The sequence below is a fragment of the Narcine bancroftii genome, chromosome 3 (genome assembly GCF_036971445.1).
Source record: "Narcine bancroftii isolate sNarBan1 chromosome 3, sNarBan1.hap1, whole genome shotgun sequence".
NCBI lineage: Eukaryota > Metazoa > Chordata > Chondrichthyes > Torpediniformes > Narcinidae > Narcine > Narcine bancroftii.
The window spans coordinates 18,620,501-18,644,968 of NC_091471.1; the positions used below are offsets into that span (position 1 = coordinate 18,620,501).

The 24,468-nt window shown below is 44.1% G+C and overlaps 1 protein-coding gene across 2 annotated transcripts in view; it reads right to left on the reverse strand.

Moving 5' to 3' along the window:
- Positions 1-109: 109 nt before the first annotated feature.
- The window catches only part of rpia (ribose 5-phosphate isomerase A (ribose 5-phosphate epimerase)), a 31,373-nt gene continuing 7,014 nt past the window's right edge, over positions 110-24,468 (reverse strand). For both annotated transcript variants that reach the window (XM_069923539.1, XM_069923540.1), the window contains 7 exons: positions 17,150-17,205; positions 14,612-14,671; positions 12,452-12,516; positions 8,973-9,041; positions 3,887-4,028; positions 3,180-3,279; positions 110-1,636 (listed from right to left, as the gene is read on the reverse strand). In XM_069923539.1, the coding sequence (XP_069779640.1) occupies positions 1,539-1,636; positions 3,180-3,279; positions 3,887-4,028; positions 8,973-9,041; positions 12,452-12,516; positions 14,612-14,671; positions 17,150-17,205 (590 nt within the window). In that variant the 3' untranslated portion in view covers positions 110-1,538. The remainder of the gene's footprint in view (positions 1,637-3,179; positions 3,280-3,886; positions 4,029-8,972; positions 9,042-12,451; positions 12,517-14,611; positions 14,672-17,149; positions 17,206-24,468) is intronic.

Here is a 24,468-nt window from a genome sequence, read left to right on the forward strand (position 1 = left end):
TTTACTCTCTTCTTGAACATATTATTAATGTGTTCAGAGATATATTTAAAATAAAATTAATAGAGGAAAAATGATTGCAAGGATTTCCAAAAAGTTGCATATGTATCAATTTGATTTCTTTAAAAAGATATTTTATTTTCCGTTGAATTTATTAACCAAGAATCTGCATAAAACTTGCTGATCCACCAGTCAGCCAAGGATTGGTTGAGATAAATAATAAACACAGAGCCAGCAAGACAAGCTGGACCTTGTTGACTGTTTCTTTAAGGCAACAGCAGGGCCATGAATAGACATGAGAGAACAGTTGAACAACATCAACAGCTGTAGATACAGGTCAGTCCCAATCCAAAATACAAGGAGTAATCACTGGTCCACACTGTGTCAACTGGTCTATATGCAGAAAAATATCCGCTCACCCAGGAAACACTGCATTCAGTGAACTGGTGTTTGCCCTGGGAAGTTTGAGTGTCTGAAGTCTCACAGGCGTGAACCACAACTGTCCCTTCCCCAAACCAAGATTCAACCATTTCACAGTGTGGTCAATAACCAACACCATGCAACAATAGCCAATCAGCTCAGTAATATAACTGGGTCGGAATATACACAGCCAGGTTCTGCATATGAATCCCTTAAGTGAGGGAATTTGCAGGTGATCCCTATCAGCGTCTCCATGGGACATGGATTCTGATATCGGGCACAGGCACTGCAAGACCAGATGACAGTGAAGAGCAAACTGTGGTATTCCTGAAAGTCCTCTGGGCATTTCACACCCTCTGCTCCAGAGAGGCTAAAATCCAGAAGGACGGTCAAAGGTGCAAGCTCCCTTGCTCCGCATCTCAGTCCATTGTCACGTGACTCCATCGTTTGCTTAAAAAAAAAGGAATTAAATGGAAACGTATAATGCTAATAAAGGAATAAATAAGTAAAGATGTTTCCACTAGTAGGTGAGACTAGAATTAGGGGTCATAGCTTCAAGATTCAGAGGAATACATTTAGGAGAGAGATGAGGAGGGAAGTTTCAGGAAGATAAAGATTTATGGGTTGGAGGGAGAGAAAAAATTGTTTGTGTGGAGTAGGTTGTGTGGGCCGATCATATTGTTTTGTCGTGTCCTATGAACTACTTCTCCCAGAGGGCAGTGAATCTGCCCAAGGAAGCAAGAAGCGGCTACTTAATAAAACATATCTAAGACACAGATAGATCGTAGGGGGAATTAAGGGTTCTGGCATAAAGGCAGGTAGGCAGAGCCAAGTCGATTATCTTATTGAATACCAGAGCAGGTTCAACAAGCCAAATGATCTTCCTTCTAGTTCTTGTGCTTTTATAACAAAGAGATATTCCACAAGCATCTCCAGACTACTGCAACTCTGAGTAAGGCTGAGGGTCTGTCAGAGGGTGCATAAAACAAAACCTTCAAAAACAAAAAAAAAATTGATTGTAGTGAGATTTGGCAGGATAATTTCTTGAAGATTCAAATCAGAAAGTTTAAGGCAAAGTAATCTTGTCAATCAAGGGAAGGAAGATCAGTTCCTGTGTTTCATCAGGGCAAGTGTCTGTCTCGAAAGCAGATGCTCCCATCTCGCAGTCCAAAGTAAACCCGGTCCACCATGTTGATGAATAGACCCGTCTCCACCACTCCTGCAGGGACACAGTGTTCAGTAAGATTAAGGTTTATTTATCACAAAGTACCTGGTACAGATCTCAAATGACCTGACTTGCAGCAAGCATCTCGATGCAACAGTCAAGAAACTGTATTATAACCTCTACATTCTCTGAAGACTAAATTTTTTTTTTTTAAAGATTTTTTAAAAAATTCAAACTACCTCGAGCATAACAGGCAATTTCGGCCACGAGTCCCTGTCACCCAATTAACCTACAACCCACAGTACATTTTGAACAGAGGGAGGAAACCAGGGCCTGTGCAGACACAGGGAGAACCTATAAACTCCTTACAGACAGCATAGGATTTGAAACCCAGTCCCCATCGCTGGTTCTGTAAAGGCATTGTGCTAACTGCTATGGAAACTGCCACCCCTACAACAACTGTACCACCAAACTAAGTTCGCCATTCCCCCCGTCCCTCAACAACGTATACAAGTGCACGATCAAAAGCATCCTTGCTGGATGCATCACAGTGTGGTTTGGGAGCTGCTCTGCTCAAGATTGGAAGTTACAGAAGGCAGTAAATGCAGCTCAGAACATAAACAAATCTCCCTCCCCCCCAATGGATTCCATCTACATTTCCCGTTGCCTGGGAAAAACAGCTGACATCGCGGGCTACACAGTGCAAACCAACTGAGGAGATGAATGGAGGAAATGCATTCTCCTCAGATCACTCAAACGAATAGGGGCGAGGTGGCTGTATGTTTCCCCAAGTTACACAAGCATGGGTAAGGGGGGGGTGGGTCATCTGTTCCATAGCCCCTGCAATCATGAGGAGGGGTCACATGTTCCCCAGGTCACACCAGCCGTGGGGGGAGGGGGGCAGGTCACACGCTGAGTGAGGAGCGGAAAACAAAGATCGGCAACATTTCATGACCAATGCTCGGTCCCGATGCAAAACGTCAAGTTTCCATTCCCCATCAGTTGTTGCTCAGGTCACTGTTCCTCCAGTAGTTAAAGAAGAAAGTCCGCAGATGCTGGGGTCAAGTGCAATACATAAGCGTGCTGCAGAAACTCAGCTCGAGCAGCATCCATCAGAAGTAAAAACAAAAAGCCTCAGGCCTGAAACGCTGGTTAACCTTGACTTCCGACGAGCTGCTGAGTTCCTCCAGCAGGTTTGCGTGCAGCAAGCCAGTCGATTGTTTTATTGCGATTTAGAGAGAAGTTTGAAGATGGTAGTGGAAATTTGGAAGCCTCTTTGGCCCAATAGAAACCAGTGCGAGGTCATTCCATATAAATGTGAGGTGGCCGGGTTTTTATGAAGCAAGGTTCAATGTGATGTCATGCAAAGACCGGATGGTGTTTGGAGCAAGCTGAGAGATCCGATACATTTTGCATGCTGGATCCAGGAGGGACTTGAACAGCTTCTTTCTCTTCCCAGAAACTCCAGAATATGCAGTGGACTTTCCCGATTCATTCCTTTCCCCAAATTCCCACAGCAAGAATAGTGAAAATTACTGCAGTAACGGATGTTATGGACACGGTTAAAAAAACAGATTTCTGCTGTTCCTTTCCTTACCTGGGATCATTTTAATGTCCACATTGACATCTTTCCAGTTGGATACATTATCGAATTTCCAGTCCAGGATAAAATTCCCATTATCTGTGACCACTGGACCCTGGAATTAAAACCAGCATCAGACTGACAGTTTCATTTCTTTGCAAAGCATGCAGTCCCAGAAGAGTTAACGTGCAGTGTTGGGTCTTCCTCATCGCTCTGAGCAACACTCATATCACAATGCAGATGCCTCACCTCACATCTAAGCTGACTCCTCAGTTAAGCAAGGCACCAAATAGCGGAAAGCTGACAAGATTATTCCCTCCCCCACCGGGCCAGGCAGAAGATGCATGAAATTGAAAAGCACATCTCCAGATTCAATGTCCTCCACTTTCTCTGGACAAATCCAACATCACTATCAAATCCATAGATAAACTTGTTCAACTCCAGATTTAAGGAGAGTTTCTTTCCTGCTGTTATCAGAGTCTTAAGTGGACTTCTCATTGGTATAAGATGGTGGCTTGCACTGTTTAACTTCACTTTTCTATTCAACTCTGCATTTTTGTTTTTATTCTTGCACTATTTGCCGCACCATAGAGGTTGTGTTGTTGGATAACTGAAAAAAAGCAAAGTTGTTTTCACTGCCTGATGGTACACTTGACAATATTCAGTTCTAATGCTGGCAGGATGCTCTATGCACTCAGAGGTGCTTTAAGTTGTGCACTTACAGCTTTGCTGACAGCCATTCTCAGCTCGACATTCCCTCCATACTTTGCAACAATCTTCCTCCTCACTGGCATGCAAGCCATTGGGATGACTTCAATTGGAACACCTTTTTTCCACTTCTCACCCAAGTGTTTAGAATCCTTCCTTAAATGGAATTGTGAAAAACAGGTCACCTGGCACCAAATCACATCAAAGTATGGCACAGTTGCCTTTCCAAAATGCAACACTTCACACTTATCCGTATTAAATTCCATCAGCCATTTCTCAGCCCACTCCTCTAGCTTTCCTATATCTCTTTTTAAGCTACGGTAATCTTCCTCACTGTCTACAATACCACCAATCTTTGTATCATCGGCAAACTTGCTTATCCAATTATTTATTCAATTTACCACCCCTTCTTCCAGATCGTGGGTTCTTTGGAGCTATGGTTTTCTCCCAAATTCCAAAGACGTACAGGGTTAGAAAGTTCATTGGTCACAGGGGTATACTGGGGTGGTGCAGGCTCATGGGTCGGAAGGGCCTGTTATGTGCTGTATCTCAAAATCAAAATATTAAATTAAAATTAAGCTAGAATTTGTGGAGGTTTACGTGAACTCCTGAAAGGAAGGCAGAATCGAGGGATTGTACAGCTCAGAAATGGGCACCAGTCCATTCTGTTCACGATTAGCCGCAGACCAATTAAGTCGGAATGAGAAAGCTACATAGGTGGAGGAAATAGAAGGGCAGCAGGCACTCAGCGAAGCACCTACTGTGAGAGCAGCTAGTGTGTGAGAGGCACAGTGTAGGAGTGGGAATTTGAGGCCTTGGTTTGCGAAGTTTTGGTGAGCAGAGTTTGAAAAGAGGTGAGGCAAGGTCAGAATTTCCTAACTATTTTTGTTTTATAGTGGGAATGAAAGCCAGGGCGGGCAGAATGTGGATTGTCAGGGAAGCTGACAGTATCCCTGACGACTTCATCTGCGGGAAGTGCAATCAACTGAAGCTCCTTACAAACTAAGTGAGGGAATTAGACCTGGAGTTGGATGAACTCCAGTTCATCGGGCAGGCTGAGGGGATGATAGACAGGAGTTACAAGGATGTTATCATATTTTTGGAGGCAGGAGTAAGGTAGCTGGGTGACAGTCAGGAGAGGGAGAGGGAACAGGTCATTCAGTGCAGGCCACACCTGTGGCCATTCCCCTCAATAACAAGTATACCATTCTGGATACTGGGTTTTTTTGGGAGGGGAGGGGGGGAAGGGACCAACCAGGGACAAGCCACAGTAGTCAGGTCTCTGACATGGGGTCTGGTGGCTAAGAAGGGGAGGGAGAAGAGGCGAGGTGTAGTGATAGAAGATTTCATAGTTAAGAGGAACAGATAAGAGGTTCTGTGGAAGAGATCAAAAATCCTAGTTGGTATGTGGCCTCCCTGGAATCAGGGTTCGAGATACTTCAGATTTTGTTCATGGCATTCTCAGGAAGGAGGATGAGCAGCCAGATGGACCAATGATGGAGGAAGGAAGGGTGATGAGGTCCTGCAAAGAGAGTTTGGTGCTCGGTTGAAGGACAGGATATCCAAGGTTGGTGTCTACAGAATTTTGTGATTTACTTCCATCTCCAGGGTTGTGATCTTAGTATTGCTACCCATGCCACAGCCTTGTAGTGTTAAAAAAAAGATAATGCGGCACAGCTAAATAGATGGTGCTTGACGGAGGGCTTCAAGTTTCTGGATGACTGGGCTCTTTCCAGGGAAGGTGGGGCTTGTTCCATCGGGACGGTTTGATCTGAACTGGAGGGGGAGTAATATCCGTGTGGGAAGGTTTGCTGGTTCTGCAGGGGGTTTAAGCTAGATTTGCAAGGGTATGGGAACCAGTCTGCCAGAACAAATGGAGGAGGTTAACGATGATGTGAAGACTGCATGTTAAGTCAAAAATCAAAGGGTTGAACATGGTGAAAATGTTCTTAGATGCTTCTTTTTCAATGCAGTGAGTATTGCAGGAAAGGCAGATGATGTTAGAGCATGGATTGGCATGTGGAACTATGACATTGTGCCCATTAGTGAAACTTGGTTGCAGGAAGGGTAGGACTGGCAACTCAATGTGTCAGGCTTCTGTTGCTTTAGATATGATAGAATGGTGGGGTGGGGGGTGGGTGAAAGAGGGAGGAAAGTATCACAGCTGTGGTCAGGCAGGACAAACCAGAGGGATCATCTACTTAGGCCGTATGTGTGGAGCTGAGGAATGGGAGAGGTATGACCACTCTATTGGAATTGTATTATAGATCACCCTATCTTTCTTTGGCTTGGCTTCGTGGACGAAGATTTATGGAGGTGTAAAGTTAGAAAGAATTGGAGGTGCAAATCTGTAGAGAGATTGTAGACAGCTGTAGGAAACACAAGGGTGAGACAGTAGAGGATTTTAATTTTCAACATATTGACTAGGTCTCCCATACTGTAAAAGGGATGGATGACTAGGAGTTTGTCAAATGTGTTCGGGAAAGTTTTCTAAATCAATACATACAGATACCAAAAGAGGAGAGTGCAAAGCTGGATCTCCAAGGTGTTTTATGGATGCGAGCAAGGTGGTCAGCAGTGGTGGGCAGCGGAACTGTAGCGCTGATGGTAGTAGCACCACCGTCCCTTCTCCGAGCTGACCCCAGCTGTATGAGGCTTTCTCTCTGGCACTGGAACAGTATGAGCACCCTAGCGTGATGCAGCAACCAGGTCGCTGGCTGCTTCGCCATATTGATTGGCCTGTGATGTAGCAACAAAGTCAATGGCAGGTCGCCATGTTGCTTAGCCTGCCATAGGGCATCAGCTCGGGCAGCAGACTTGCGTGGGTCACCGAAGGTGTCGTTGACCAGTAGCAGGTGAATGTTCTCCAGCAACTGTCCTAGGAATATCTGCTCAAACAGCAGGAAGGGTCTGTGACCGTCCATCAGTGCCAGGATGCTGCTCATGAGGGCGGATGGTGTGCGGGTTGCCCAGGCCTTCCATATGCCGCAGCCTCGCTGCTCACTCACGGTGGGAGAGCCCGAAAGTGCGTATGAGGAGTGCTTCATACCTGTCTTCAGTGGGGGACTGCTGCAGGAAGTCAACAATCCTGTCGGCGGTCTCCTGGTCTAGACAACTGACCATGTAATAGTATTCTGTGGCGTCAGTGGTGATTTGCCGAACATGAAACTGAGCCTCAGCCTGCTAGAACCAGTCAACAGGCTGAGTGGTCCAGAAAGTTGGCAGATTCAAGGCATTTTAGTGTCATTCATTGTGAGGTCCAAATTTGCCAATTTGGCCCGTCATGGTCACTAAATGTAGTGAACGAGCATAGTAGTTGATTTAATTGATTTTACTGGAACTCCCATGTAAGCTTATAAGCACAACACCCATGTTACTTTGCTGCCCCTGGGACCATTGTAACAATAGCCTGCAGGGCTGGCAATGCTCCCAGTGTCTTGGGGCTCTCAGCTGTGCACAAGCCTACACCTCTGTGAACTGGTTCGCTTATGGATCAGCGCACCCCCCCTACAGTTTTGCACTTTTCTTTGCTGTAATGTTCCATGGTTCAATGCCTATTGTGCCAATCCCATTTGTCTGCATCAGGCCAGTAACCCTCCATGCCTTTCTCATTTAAGTACAGATGGCCCCTCTACATTATGGGGTGGGGGTTGTATTCCAACCAGTTTGTATTGTAATCTTCTGGAATGAAGGCCATGTTCATGTGCATGCATCAAGAGAATGGAGCTGGGGGAAAAAGTGATTTTTTTAATATACCCTTACAAAATCTCCAAGAGTGAGTTTTATTCTGTATTTTAGCAATTTGTGAATTCTGTAAGGATGAATTTCCCTTATATAAATGGCAGTAATTCATAGGACAACTGTTATCTATCCAAATGTTGAAGTTTATCCACATCCACTGCTGCCTCCTATGTGGGAAACATCTCCCTCAGATGCCCATTAATTTTCTCCCCCTCGCCTTCATACTGTGCCCTCTAGTTCTTGACTGCCTTTCCAGGAGAAAAGGGCTTGATCCACTTTGCAAACAACCATCATAATTTGATAAACCTCTGCAGGGTCCTTCAGTCTCATCCACTTTGATGAGGGTGAATCCAAGCTCCACATGGGGAACACCACAATCACTACCCCCTTCCCTTCCTTCTGTTCTCTCCCGATCATTCTCAGCTTCTTTCCCTTCTACTCTCTCACCTACATCCCCTTCTCTCACCTTTTTATTCAACTATCTATCCATTATTCCAAATTCCCGATGTCGAGCTCAGGCCCAAAATGTTGGCCAGCTTTTACCTCCTTTGGATACTATCAAGGAGGCAAATGTAATTGCTAGAGGGTTTGAATTTAAGAGAAGAGAGGTTATGCTGCAATTGTGCAAGGTACTAGAGAGGCCCCATCTGGAGTACTGCGTGCAGTTGAGGAAGGTTATGCTGACTTTCGAGCCAGTGAAGAGGAGGTTCACCCAGTTGATTTCAGGGATGAAGGATGAGGAAAGTCTACTGGGACTGTACTCACTGGAATTTAGAAGAAGGGGTTATTGGCAGAGAGCGGGAGGTTTGAGCTAGTGGAGTTGTTCTAGTGAACCGGTGAGGACTCGAAAGGCCGGCATGGCCTATTTCCGCTCCGTAAATGGTTATATGGTTATATGGAAAGGGGATCTTGTAGAAACATACAAAATTATGAAAGGCAGTATAGAGATACATTGTAAGAAAGCGAGTTAAAGATTACTGTAGTTAGGCAAGAATATGGAGCTGAGATTAAAAATCAGATCAGTCACAATCTTGTTATGCATCGAAGCAGAGCTGAGAGGACATGGCCCATTCCCGTTTTTAATTTGAACACCTGTACAGGTGCAATCCTGGTTAAGAGGTTGCTGGCATTCTGAACACAGCAAGCAGGACTCTTTTCAAGCAGGTAACAGTGGGTGTGGTTCCCCATTCCAGCATAACTGTGCTGCAGTTGAACAGTTGGTCCTGTCCAGAACCTATCCAAGGGGGCTTCCTCTAGGAAGCACACAAGACAACATCACCTCCCATTCAGGTGAATGGTACTAGCAAACCACTGAAGGTTGCAGTTCCTCTTCCTTTCGGAGAAGTTAGCTACCCTTACCTGTAATCGGCAATGACAATCAGCTTCTTCGCACAACTAGCAATGATCTTCTCCTGAGTCAAGCAGCCTCTATAGGAAGAATAGAACAGTGTTACACCAAATAAAAATCACTGCCATCTGCCTATCAGCAGAGAGCATCTGGACAGAAAGACAAGTGACTCATGGCAGCCTGCACCACATCCACATTACACAGATACTTAACTGCAGTAGTCCACTTAAAAAAACAACACCTGGATTTTTGCTTTATAACCTGTGGGAAGCCAAGCCTGATTGCAGCGGGTGGAGAATTTCTGTTGCAGCACGCACTGGTTGAATATCATGTTAAAGAATTATTGAGGACACTTTCCATCCAGCGTGCAGTATTTTTGACCTACTACCCTAAGGAAGGAGGTACACGTGCACCAAAATCAGGACTGCCAGGCTGGGAAATAGCTTCTTCCCACAGATTGATGAACATTATACTGTATCTGACTAAATCAGCCCAAAACATTTATTTTAAATTATATCTTTATGCATATTAGCCATATAACCATTTACGGAGCGGAAACAGCCCATGTCGGCCTTTCGAGTCCGCACCGGTTCACTAGAACAACTCCACTAGCTCAAACCTCCCGCTCTCCGCCAATAACCCTCCAAACCTTCTCCTCCACGTACACATCCAACCTTCTCTTAAATGACAGAATGGACCCTGACGCAACTATCTCATTTGGAAGTTCATTCCATTCTGCCACCACTCGCTGAGTGAAAAAGCCACCTTTAATAATTCTCCTAAAGTGTTTCCCCCTTACTCTTAACTCGTGGCCTCTTGTTCCAACCTCCCCTGCCCTCAGGGGAAAGAGTCTGTTTATGTCTAGTCTATCTATTCCTTTCATAATTTTAAATACTTCTATCAAGTCCCCTCTCAGTCGTCTTCGTTCCAATAAATAAAGTCCCAGTCTCCTTAATCTCTCCCTGTAATCCAGATGCTGTAAGCCAGGCAACATCCTGGTAAACCTTCTCTGCACCCTCTCCACCTTATCTATATCCTTTCTATAATTTGGAGACCAGAACTGAGCACAGTACTCCAAACCTGGCCTCACCAATGCCTTAAACAGCCGCAGCATCACCTCCCAGCTCCTATACTCTACACTATGATCAATGAATGTGTGATTATTATGTGCTCTGTGTTGTATGTGCACTATTGTCCAAAGAAACACTGTGTCATCTGGTTGTAGATGTACCCTCAGATGATAATAAACTTGAACATGACAAGATCTTGGGGAGAAGGTAAATCACACACTTCTACAAAGGCTCCTGAATCAGTGTCATTCTGAGCAGGTCACAGTTACACAGCATGGAAGCATTGAAATATTAACTGCACTCACTTCCCTTCCCTGATACCTTCGCTCATACAACATACTGCTTATTTCCACAGTGAAGACCTTGCAAAATACTCATTTAGTTCCTCTGCCATCTCCTTGTCTCCTATTATTATTTTTCCAACTTCATTTTTGTGAGGTCCCAAATCTACACCCACCTCTCTTACGTTTTATATGCTTGAAGAAGCTTTTTGTATCCTGATGTTATTTGCTAGCCTACTTTCAGACTTATTTTCCCTCATGTTTTTTTTTTTAAAACTTGCCAACTACTGCAAGTTTGTAAAAACTTCTCAATCCTCTATCTTCCCACTATTTTGTGCTTCCTTCCATGCTCTCTCTTCTATTTTTACATTGGCCTTGACTTCCCTTGGCAGCCACAGTAGTGACATTTTTCCATTTGAATATCTCCTTTTTTTGGTAAGCATTTATCCTGCACCTTCCTCATTCCTTACAGAAACTCCATCCATTGCTACTCTGGCGCCTTCCCTACCAGTGCTTCCTTTCAGTCTAATTTGGCCAGTTCCTCTCTCATGCCACTGTAATTCCCTTTACTCCACTGAAATATCGACACCTCTGTCTTTAGTTTCTCCTTGTTAAATGTCAAAATGAATGCAATCATATTGTGACCACTGCCTCCTAATGGTTCCTTTACTCTAAGCTCTCGGATCACTTCCGGTGCATTACACAATACCCAGTCTGGTACAACTGATCCCCTTGTGTGCTCACCAACCAGCCGCTTTATACAGTCATCTCATCAGCATTCCATGAATTCTTTCTAGAGATCCAGCCCCAACCTGATTTTCTCAATCTACTCATGACTATCATAACATTGCCCTTCTGATACATCTTTTCTATTTGATGTGGTATTTTTGTTGTCCACATCCTGGCTGTTTGGAAGTCTGCATTTAACTGCCAACAGTGTCATATTACCCTTGCCATTTCTTAACTCAACCCACAATTATTCAAAACTTTATGATCCTATGACACCTCTTTATAATGATTTAATGTTATTGTTTACCAACAAAGCCAGACCACCCCCTCTGCTTACATAGAACAGAACAGTACAGCACAGGTCCTTCGGCCCTCGATATTGTGCTGACTTGTATAATCCTACCAAAAAAAACTAAACCCTTTCTACTTAGTTACCCTCTATTTTTCTTTCATCCATACGCCTGTCTCAGAGTCTCTTAAATGCCCCGAATATTTCAGCCTCCACCAGCATCCTTGGCAAGCCATTTCAGGCACCCACAACTATCTGGGTAAAAAAACCTACCCCTGCTGTCTCCTCTTTATTTTGTACGCCATAAATGAAGGAACATTTCACTTGTGTATCTGCAGGAGTCATCTACTGCATCCAGTGCTCCTGTTGTGGTCTCTCCTACATCGGAAAGATTAAGCGCAGACTGGCAAATCGCTGTTGAGCACCTCAGCTCTGCCTGTCTCAATAGTGTGGATCTCCCAGTGGCCACTTATTTCAAATTCCCTATCCCCTTCTCTTGCTGACATGTCTATGTCCATGTTCTGATGCACCGCCAGACTAGGACTAGCCACAAATTGGAGGAACAACATCTCATCTTCCGACTGGGCATGCGTCAACAAGATGGCATTAACATCGACTTCTCTGGGTTTCATTAAAACCACCCACCCCCTTCCCTCTCTTCTTCCCCACCCCCTCCCATCACCTTCCTCCAGCTGTTTCTCCCTTGCTCCAGCTCTGTCTCTCCTTTCCCCATTTCCTTTAATACAGACATGAATAATTCTCACCTCTCCCCTTATCATATCCAATTAACACCACTTGTTGGTCTTGATTCCTCCCTCAGTCAGCCTTGTAACTGAATTCTGAGATTTTCTCCTTCTGGCTTATTCTATTTATTTCTTGAAAAAGGCCTCAGGCCTGAAACATCAGCAATATATCTCTGTTTTTCTTTATGGACACAAAGACCGGCCGAGTTCCTCCTGCACTTTGTTGGGTTTTTATAACTCAGTTTTATGATACAGCTTGTTTACACTCTTGTGAAAGGCAACTGCAAGCACAAGTTTCCTTGCATTTTTTGCACCATTTTTTAAAGTAAATAGGAGGACTCAAAATTGACAGTATCAAAGTTCCCAAGCAGCACTCACCCTCCACCTTTGATCAAATTGAGGTCACAGTCAACCTCATCTGCACCATCAATGGCCAAATCAAGCTGTGAGTAGCAGGAAACAAAGGGATAAAATAACATACATTAGTTCAGTAAATATACAACAATGTGGCAGTCTCTGTTATCTATTAGCATACTGCTGGATATAGCTTACTTAGAAATTCTTTCTTGGGTTACAGAGTTACAAGAGTTGGAACAAGAAACAATCTCCCAGTGGAACAATAGATTGAGCAGCACCAGCGAGAGAAAAAGGTCCAACGTTTTGGGCTAGAACCCTTCATTTCGATCACCTGGATGAAGGGTTCTGACCAGAAACATCAACCATTCTTCTTCTCCCACTAATACTGCTTGACTCACTGAGTTCCTCAACCAAATTGTTTGTTGCGCCAGATTCCAACATAGAAACATAGAAGACAGGAGCAGAAGTAGGTCATTCGGCCCTTTGAGCCTGCTCCGCCATTCAATGAGATCATGGCTGATCTTAAAGTTCAGTACCCCGTCCTCGCCTTCTCTCCGTAACCCCTAATTCCCTTATACTGAAGAAATATATCTAATTCCCTCTTAAATATATTCAATAAACCTGCCTCTACTGCCCTCTGTGGCAATGAATTCCACAGATTCACCACCCTCTGGGTCAAGAAATTCCTCCTCATCTCGGTCCTAAATGGTTTGCCTATTATCCTCGAACCATGGCCCCGGGTTCAGGACTCCCCCATCATCGGAAACATCCCTTCCGCATCCATTCTGTCCAGTCCTGCCAGAATTTTATATGTCTCTATGAGATCCCCTCTCAATCTTCTAAACTCCAGCGAGTACAACCCCAATTTACGCAATCTTTCCTCATAAGTCATTCCTGCCATTCCAGGTATCAGCCTGGTGAATCGCCTCTGCACTCCCTCCATTGCAAGAACATCCTTCCTTAGATCAGGTGACCAAAACTGCACACAATACTCCAGGTGTGGTCTCACCAAGGTTCTGTACAGCTGCAGTAAGGTATCCTTGTTCCTACACTCAAACCCGCTTGATATGAAGGCCAACATACCATTTGCCTTTTTAACCGCCTGCTGTACCTGCATGCTCGCCTTCAGTGACTGGTGCACAAGAACCCCTAGGTCTCTCTGCACTTCCCCATCTCCCAATCTATTGCCATTCAAATAGTAATCTGCCCTCCGGTTTGTATTACCAAAGTGGATAACCGCACATTTATCCACATTGTAGTGCATTTGCCATGTATCTGCCCAGTCCCCCAATTTATCCAAATCACACTGGAGCTTCCTGACCCCCTCTTCACTGCACACAACCCCTCCTAGCTTAGTGTCATCTGCAAATTTGGAGATATTACATCCAATCCCCTCATCTAGATCATTAATGTAAATTGTGAACGGCTGGGGTCCCAGTACAGATCCCTGTCTCTCAAGTGTTTTTAGCATCCACAAGATATTGGATATAGCTGGACGCAGTGGGGCATGTGTAGCAAGTAGAACAGCTCCAGTGGCCCCAGATTCAATCCTGATCCTGTCGACTCCATTCATTCTCTCTGCAACTGCGCTTGCTTCCCCTGGGATCTCCAGTTTCTTTCAACACCCAAGAGATGTGCTGGTTGGAGGGTTGATTGCTTGCAGGTTGGCGATGAGTTGAGGGGCACGAGACAAGTGGAGGAATGGGATTAATGAGACTGCTCGGAGAGCCATCATTGATGTCATGGACAAATGGACTTCAATGTCAGAAGAAAATTCTAACAGTCGTGTGGTGTGATGACGGCGCAATGAGCTGAAGAGTTTTAAGGTATTGACACGGACGATGGAGAAACAGTAATGCTGAAGGATAGGAGGAGTGACTTTTCCTGCACCTACTACCCTTGGCCTCCCAGCTGGCGGAGGTTGGAAAGGTTCAAAGAGGTCTTTGTGAGTCTCTGCCACGCATCTCATCGAGATCTACTCTGGGCGAGAGATGCGGGAATGGAGATAGCAGAGCACGCTTGCCTGTCTTTGCATACATGCAAGCTTGTCTAGGGCGCGACACAGTACCATCTTCCCCAACTTGCCTGAGTGCATGGCTTGGTTTGGATAACTGCCTGGCAAGGCCCCACCACCATCTTGCAAAAACAGGCAATGCGACAAGTTTAATGAATGTGCCCTACCTCAGGGTGTCTGTCCAGGTCACTGAGTGGCAGGTCATGCTGTAGGATCAGCTGGCGAGCCTGCAGGGAGAATAGAATTGCTTGTAAAACCTATCTCTCACGTAAAAGGACACTTTAGCAACCATGGTCAAATCGCTGACTTTGGAACATCATGTGCTTAATACTTCCTTTCAGTCATTGAAAAGAATCATTCAAGCAGTTATATCATTAACAGTTTTGGCTTCTTTCCAAAAGGACATTTTGTTCTTAGTAATTACTATCCAGGAGTGCCCAGAAAATACTGGAACGCACCTCTGACTCCAAATTAAGGTACAGTGAAACTAGACAAATTTCTACATTGCTTGAAAGAGCCAGAATGACTTTAAACAGCCTGTTTATGATATCTAGTCACTGATAAGTGGCATCTAATTTCCAAACAACAAATTCATACGAGGTGAAAATCACCAGATATTTAGTTCAAATAACATGGACTTAGGCATATAAATTGGCCAGAACAGTGATAACTCCACTGCCCTTTAAAATAGTGTCCAAGGGTCTTTACGTCATGCAAGAAAACAGACTGAGCCTCCTTTATTTTTGTCTCATTTCCAGCACAGCTCTCCTTCAGGTTTACAAGACTATGGAGTGAACAAAGAAGACTTGCAAACAAAGCTACAACTAACTCAAGGCCATTTTATTAATGAGTGACCAGAAGCAGATAGCAATGTGGATAGAGATGGACCTTTGACCACAGACTCCAGTCCAGTCACTGTAGGCTTGTATCTTTGAGATCAAATGACAGACTAGGACTTCCATCAGTCAGTAACATCAAGAAAATAGTTATCCCTCCCCACCCACTTCCACTGTGTCCTGGGTAATATTTACTTGCCAATTAGCACAGTCTTTTTACCTATAGTCAGGGAGTTGGTAACCAGTGGATATAGGTTTAAGGCAGGGGTGTCAAACTCAAATTCACAGAGGGCCAAAATTAAAAAATTGGACTAAGTCGTGGGCCAAACTAAATATTTATTGAAAATTTTCAACAACATCTGCATGTTTTCTCTTCTTTCAACATATGTAATGTTAAACTTTTTCTTATTAAAATAAATGTTCAATAATAGTTTTGGTTAAACTCTTTCCAGAAGAATCATTAACAAATGAGAAATAAAATATTCAATAAATAATATTTCTCTATAGCCTTTAAACTCCTTTTAAATGTATTTTTTTTCACAAGCCAACAAGTCAAAAAAATAACAACTTGCTTCAATGAAAATCCAATCTTTCAACTATGAACACTCCAAAGTTAACCAAAGAAAATATTAATCCAAGCTTCGCTTGCTCCACTGTGATTTACTCTGATGCACCTGGGTCTAAACCAGATACTTGGCATCTCTTCTTAGATGCAAGTTCATCAAACTCTGGGGTCAGAGTTTGCCTCCCACCTGTCTTGAAAGGTTCTGTTTTCTGTCTTTCGTTTGGCCATTTTTCGTAAGGGGTTTATTACATGTGAGTTTGGCGACAGGTCGCAGATGGTAATGAAAGTAAAGAGAGGAGGTGGGGGTGATTAGCGGGCTGACGGGCCGGCGCCAATGCATTTGCAAAGCATTCTGGGATTTGTAGTATTAGCTGTGCATGCGCTATACTGGCGCGGCGGCCAGCGCTAATACATATTTGATATGATCTTGCGGGCCAAATATAATTATATCACGGGCCAAATTTGGCCTGCGGGCCTGAGTTTGACATATGTGGTTTAAGGTAAAAGGGCACAGGGTGTAGGGGGGTGGTGGTGCAGGGAGAGACATTTAACAGGAACCGGAGGGAAAATTGTTTTTACATAGAGGATGGTGGGTGTATTAAATGAGCGGCTGCTGCTGGAGGTAGTTAAGGCAGGTTTATTGCTTTGGTTATCGAGGCAACACCACTGAGCAGAAAGCTCTGCAAATGGAAGTGGATACATCCCAGCACATCACAGGCAAAATTCTGCCCACCATCTCCATGGGACATTGCTGTCCGAGAGCAGCAGCAATCACTGAAGATTCACACCACAGGACATGCTCGTTTCTCGCTGCTGCCATCAGGAAAGGGTTGCAGATGGCACATGTAACACCAGGTTCAGGAATAGTTGCTACCCCTCAACATCAAACTCATGAACAACAGACACATTCAGGGGCTCACTTGAGGTCTCTTACTTTGCTCTTTATTTATTACTGAATATTTATTTTCTGCATTTGCACAGTTTGTTTCCATTCCTTTCTTTGTGTACATTTTTTCTTTTTAGTTACCAGTGATCAGAATTTTTGCCTGGTTCACTGGATAAAGAATCTCAGGGTTGTATGTGATGTCATGTATATACTCTAACAAGAAGTTGGAACTTTGAATGTGACCCATCTCTATTTCTTAAGTAACCAGATTTCAGAAATACATGATTGGTTATCTGGTCTTTGCATCCTGAGAGGCATGACAAGTTATCCAGGGCCTTCGACACAGATCTCAGTGCACATCTCAGATGCTGCCAGAGTGAATGTGAGGTATACAGTGAAGGAAATAACTTCAACTTACCTGGAAGGAGGAAGGTACACACACAACTTTCAGGTGTTCATTTCGAACCCGCTTGGCTGCAGAGAACAGAAACACAAACTCTTTACAGGCTAGGAAGCAAGTCTAGGTCCAGATAATCGTCAAGACATGAATGCTTGTCAGGACCACTCCAGGAAAGGCAAAGGCTGCTTCCATCTTGGCTCAGTACAAATGCTAATGGACACTGAGCTCATTATGTACCAGAGGCAAAGTGGTAGAACTACTAGTAATGCAGCCTCACAGCACCAATCACCTGGGCTTACTCTTGACATTGGGCGCCTTCTGTGTGGCTTTCTTCAAGTTTCCTCATGCAAGTTGAAAAAGAGGACCTCAAAGTTGCTGCCTGTGCCAGTGAGGGTAGGAATTGGAAGATATGGTAGATGAGTGTGTGGCCGAGGAATTGGTGCAGGGGCCAGGGCTTCAGGTTTGTGTATCATTGGGATCGCCTCTGGGGAAGGTCTGACCTGTACAAAAAAAAAGGCAGGCTGCATCTGAACCGGAGAGGGACCAATATCCTGGTGAGCAGGTTCACTAGAGCTATTGGGGAGGGTTTAAACTAGTTTGGCGGGGAGTAGCAACGAGAATATGAGTGCAGAAGGTCAAAAGCAGGATGCTGTGTGTTTGTGAGGAATATGGTAGGCAGGGGAGGAAACATAAATGTAGTCAGAAAGTTTAAATTTATCCATTTCAATGCTAGGAGTATTAGGAATAAAGGAGGTGAACTTAGAGCATGGATCAGTATGTGGAACTATGATGTGGCCATAACAGAGACTTGGCTGGTGGAAGAACAGGATTGGCTAATGCTGGTACTGTGGTTTAGGTGTTTTTTTTAAATTTAGACATATAGTGATGGAAGATAAGGGGAGTGGAAAGGGTAGCATTACTGGTCAGGGTTAGTATTACAGCTATAGAAAGGGAGGACACTGCAGAGAGAGTGTATACTGAGTCACTGTGGATGGAAGTCAGATATAGGAAGGGAGCAATCATTATACTGGGAGTGGGCTATAAGCCCTGGTACACCAAGGAACAGATAAGCAGGCAGGATTTGGAAAGGTGCAGAAATCACAGAGTTGTTGTTATGGGAGAATTCAATTTCCCTAATAATGAGAAATAGATGAATTTATCCAGTGTGTTCAAGAAGGATTTCTGGCAGTATGTGGACCATCTGACAAGAGGCCATACTGGATCTAATATTGGTTAATGAACCTGGTCAGGTGGGTGGGGGATCCTTTCAGCGAAAGTGATCACAACGCCCTGAGCTTTAGCATAGCCATGGATAAGGATAAAAGAAGATTAAATGGGAAACTGTTTAATTGGGGAAAGGCTAATTACAATGAGATAAGCCAGGAACTGTTGAGAGTAAACTGGAAAAAGATGTTCAAGGGTGAAAGCACAGAACCCATCTCCCTCGTAAAAGGACACTTTAGCAACCATAGAAGTGATGGTCAGCTGCATTCACCTCCAACTTTCACCCCAATCTCAAACTCACCTGGTCCATCTTAGACAACACTCTCTCCTTTCTGAATCTCTGCTCCATCTCAGGAGACAAGCTTTCCACCTATATATATATATATATATATATATATATATTCCACCTTGACAACATTTCCTCACACCCTGTACCTATTCCTTTCTTGCAATTTCTGCCTCCTCCCAAGATGAGGTATTCCAGACCAGATCTTCTGAAAAATGACCGCCTTCTTCACAAACATGACTTCCCCTCTACACCATCAACTCAGCCCTCACCTCCATTGGAGGAACACCTGATTTTCCACCTGGGCACTCTCCAGCCTGATGACATTTCCAGTTTCTGCTAACCTATTCTTCCTTTCGTCCCCCCCCCCACCCATCTTCTTTCCTTCAGCTCTCCACCCCTTCCCCTTTCTATTCACCTAGCCATCCCTCCGCCCCTTGTTTACAGCTGTGCCTTCCCTCCCTTCTCCACCTATTATATCCTGTCATTACTACCATGCTCCTCCCCATGTTTTAATTCTGACGCCTGCCAACATTTTTCCATACCTTGTTGAAGAGCTCAAGCCCAAAACATTTGTTATTCATTGTTATCTTTGCTAGATAAAAAACATTTTTTGACCTACTGAGCTGCTTTAGCATTATATTTTTACTTCAACCACAGGGTCTGCAGACTTTTGTGTTGTATATTCCTTTACCAGGATGTTGCCTGGATTGGAAAATAAGTCTTATGAGCCAAAGTTAAGAGCTGGGACTTTTCCCTTTGGAGCGAAGGAGAATGAGAGGAGACTTAATAGAGAGGTCTACAAGATTCTGAGAGGCATAGATAAGGTGGACAGGCAGCACCTTTTTGCCCAGGGCTGGAACAGCAAACACCAGGGGATATCTCTACAAAGTGCAGGGAGGTAAGTTTCAGGGAGACATCAGGTTAAGTTTCTGCACAAAGAAATACCATGCCAGGGCTGGTTGTGAAGACTGAAACATTAGGAGTATTTAAGACATTCTGAGACAGGCACGTGGATGGAAGAAAATAGGTTATGAGGTTGGAAGGTTTAGTACTTGTTTTTTGGCAGGAATATGTAAGTAGGCACAATATCAAGGGCCAAAGGGCCTTGTGATGTGCTGTGATATTCTATATCCTAAAGAAACATTGGGTATAAATTTAGACATACAGCACAGTAACAGGCCCTTTCGGCCCATGAGCCCCTGCTGCCCAACTAACCGACAACCCTGCATGTTTTGCAGAGTGGGAGCAAACTGGAGCAGCCAGAGGAATCCCACACAGACACATGGAGAATGTACAAACTCCTTACAGACAGCGCCAGATTCCAACTGGTTGTAGTGCAATTGGTTCATGTGGGTGTAAGTGAAGGGTAAAATCTGGGGGGGGGGGGGGGGGGGGGTTGATGGGGAAGATAATATGGGATTTGCACAGGATTAGTGTAAGATGGATTGTGCAGAATCAGTGGGCTGAAGGGCCAGTTTCCGTGCAGTAAAATTCCATGGCTCGAAGGAACAATTCAATGAAGTTGACAATTTCTAAACACCGTCAGTCATACAGAACAGAAACAGCCCATTCAGCCCACTGTGGCTATTCTGCCATCATGTACTTACACACATTGATCCCATTTGCCAGCATTTGGTTCCAGGCCTTCCTGGTGAATTTATTGGAGATGTCGGGTACAGAGCTACAGTGGATTGCTCTGGTTTAAATTGGTGTGGAGGTGGTGCAATTACATACAAAACCAAGGCAGATAACATTATGCAGACTAATTACCACCATGTAAACAATTCCTACATCTTCAAGCAACTGCTGCCCATTTGTTGTGTGTGGAAGAAACATGGCCTCTTTGCCTATCTGGAATGTAAATATTGCAGGTGGTCACGTGTCCTCCCCTTATTTGGAAATAACACCACCTGTCAATCAAGATTAGATTCCGGCCACCCATTAGTGCACACCTTGCCATTGGCTAATTTAAATCACCCAGAGTCATTATTGGCTAGAAGTACAGATTAGCACTGTAAATACATTCTCTCTCTGCATCATGGTCCATGCCCTGGACACCACTCCATGTCAAGTCACAAATGTGGACATCGCTGGAAGCATCATGGATAAGGTGTGCACTACACTGAAGCTGAGCTGGAGTATTGCAATAGATCAAAACTTGCAGTAGAGCCTCACCCCCATTGATCAGGGAAGCAGGAGTCCCTGTTTAATAATGTGTGAGTGAGGCGAATATAGGTTTACCGCTGTTTCTCAGTTGGAAGCACTACTTCCTCCAAGAAAGTGCGGGGGGGGGGGGGGGGGTGGTCTTAAAGATCCACTCGAGAGATTAGAACATATAGCTTGACTGTGCAGTAGTGAAAAGGCAGCATCATAAAAGATACAATTTTAGTTATCGACAGCTTCCTCTGGTGGGCTTAAACTATTATTGATCCAAAAAGGAGTTGGAGTACTCTGAGCTTGAATTGATGGCTCAACTCAACATAATTAAGCCAGGATTTAAAAAGCCGGACAAACAGCTGTGGCTACTCAGTTCAGAAAGGATGAGATCACCCGCAACTGTCGAAGCAAGTGGACAAATAACTGCACATTCTTCTTGTCCAAATATTGTGGTGTTTTACACACAAATAACAAATCCTTATGACTGATCTCCTGGTTTCAAAGAGAATGCCACCCAATTCACCGCCTCAAACCTGATCCTGTTACAATTTCATACATCTTACTTTTCCCCAAGGAGACACACCAGAGGCTGGATCCTGAAGTCAAATGGAATCTGCTGGAGGTACTCTCAGCGAATCAAGCAGCATCAGTGGGAGAAAAAGAATGGTCGGTTTTGAGCCGATTGAGTGTAAAGAGGACAGGGCAGGAGTGAATCAGGGGCCCCAGACAGGATTGGCCAATCAAGCGGGGTGAAATTCAAGCTTCGGAACCTGTGCCTAGATTCACTCCAGTCATTGTCCAACAACTGATTTAAGTTGCTCCTCAGAAGCATTTCAAGACGAGGGCTCCCTTCAGGTCTGGTCAGCAACTATCAGTGGGTAAGTGGAGCATGCCATCCAATTCACACGTTGTAATGACTTTGGTCCCCTAAACTTTTTATGGATAGGGCAGTAGTGTATACAGTTTGTTGAACTGAACATTCCATCAAGTTCTCTGAGGCAAACTTCCTTCCAAAGAAGAAGGAGAGGATGACTTAATAGAGGTCCACAAGGTTCTGAGAGGCATAGATAAGGTAGATCGCCAACACCTTTTTTCTAAAGTGGGAGTAAAATACACCACAGGACGTCTTTGCAAAGTGAAGGGAGGAAAGTTTAGAAGAGACATCAGGGATAAGATATATATTTTTTAAACAACACAGGGATTTGTGGATGCCTGGAATGCATGGCCAGGGGTGGTGGTGATGGAGGGTGAAATAGTAGCATTAAAGAGATTCTTAGGCAGGCGCATGGATGAAAGGAAAAGAGGATAATGAAGTAGTTTTCAGTTTTTTTTTTGGTAGGCAGATAAGGGTCAGCACAGCATCGCCGAGAACTTAGTCAGAACTGGTATTTAGAGGTGCTCTTGGAGAGCAGTGATTTGTGCTATGAACTTAGAGGAGGGTGCACGATAAAGGTGCTTGGATTTAATAGCCAATTTTTTAATATATATGAGGATAACTGCAGGAAGATACTGGTGAAACAGTTTGTTGAGCAAAGAAGTGGAAAATAGGATTTAAACTAGAAGTCTGAGGCAACATAACTGTATACACAAATAAATCAAGGCATGCACAAAGGAATAGAAGGACCTGAGTTCAGATAAAGGCAATGAAACCAGCAGGATGTTTTACCTTGTTAGCTGTGGTGTAGAATACAAGAGCAGGGAGATTATTTTATGAATCCAGAGCTTGAGTACGGAATGCATTTCTGTTCATCACATTCCTGGATAGATGCAATTACACAGGAGTCCGTGCAAAGGAGATTTATGAGGTTGGCTGCCAAGACTGGAAAATTTAGCTATAAGTGGGATTGATTTCCTTGAAAGCGAGCTGACAAAAAGGAGAGTTAATTGAAATGTACTATTACGAGGGGCAACAAAAAAGAAAATAAATGAAGAGTAATTAGTAAAGGATCAAAGGATAGATGAGAAATTTAGTTTTCCTCTGTGGGTGGCAAAAGTTTAGACCTCTCTGCCTGAAAGGGTGATAGAGAGTCAGGAATTGCACTCTTTTGTGCACCTGGAGAGCAGTGACCTGGGCTACAACCAAATGTTGGAACGCAGAATTAAAATCACGTTTCTGAATGACTCAGGAGGCCAAATTGGGAAAATGTCCAGATTGCCCATTTTTAACCCAGATTTGGTCTGACCTCCTGATTGTTTCTTGTGTTTTCTCGTTTCGGTTTTAGCTTCTGCAGCACGGTTAGCATAGCAGTTTGCGCAACGCTTTTACAGTGCCCGTGATTGGGACTGGGGTTCAAATCCCACACTGTCTGTAAGGCATTCTTCCCGTGTCTGCATGGGGTTTTCCCGGGGAGCTCCCGTTTCCTCCTACCGTTTGAAACGTACAAGTGTAATTAGGTGTAAACTGGGCGACAGTGACTCATGGGTTGAAATGGCCTGTAACTGTGCTGTACTGTCTAAATTTAAATTTAAAAAATAAAATTTAAATTTAATTTTTTTTTAAATTGAGCTGAATTTTTCAGAAGCCATGGGAAGCTCCATTTCATTTCAAAATATTGGGTATTGCTGTGAACAAATCATTGATGTGTTTCCAATAGTACAACTGATTACTCATGGCTGTAAAGCCCTTTGGAAGTTCTGTAATTAGGAGGATACTATATCAATGCAGATCTTCCAATACAATTATTTCAACAACAAAACTTGACAAAAAGTTAAAGAGGTCCACAGCATGAGATAATGGTCTCTCATACAGGTGGTAACACTCTCTCAAATCGATTTAAGGTCACTGAATATTGATCAAGAAATGGAAACTACTTAGAGGAGTTGCTTGGCTGTTTCAGAGAGCTGCAAAGACAATCATATGGGGACTGAGATCAAATAGAGGCAAACAGATCAAAGTTCACGGCATTGTGATGTTGTGGTCCATATCGGGACCAATGACGTGGGTTGGAAGGATGAAGAGGCCCTGCAAGGAGAGTTCAGGGAGTTTGGTGGTAGGTTGAAGGGCAGGACCTCCAGGGTTGTGATCTCAGGATTGCTACCCATTCCAGGTGCTAGTGAGGTTAGACATAGGAGGGATAATGCAGCTGCACCAGTGGGTTTAAACAGCTTTGCGGGGGTGGGGGGGGGGGGGTGGTGGGGGAGCAGATAGAGGGTCAAGATGAGAAAATCGCATGTTCCGTTATATGTCAACGAAATGTTGTCAGGTGCATCTATTTCAATGCAAGGAGTATTGTAGGAAAGGCAGACAAGCTTAGAATTATGACATTGTGGCCAGTGAAATTGGGTCGCATGAGGGGCAGGACTGGCAGCTCAATGTTCAAGGCCTTTGTTGCTTCAGATGAAATAGAATTTTGGCGGAGGTGGAATGAAAGGGCAAGGTGTGACATTGTGAGGGAAAACATCACAGTTTTGCTCAGGCAGGTCAGACCAGAGGGTACATCTACTGAGGCTGTAAGGGTTGAGCTAAAGAACAGAGAAGGTAATGACCACACTCATGGGGTTGTATTATAGACTGCCCAATAGTCCACGGGAATTGGAGGAGAAAAACTGTAGAGAAACACAATGTTGTGATAGTAGATTTTAACTTTCCACATATTGACTGGGTCTCCCGTACTGTAAAAGGGCTCGATGGCTTGGAGTTTGTCAAATGGGTTAAAGAAACTTCTAA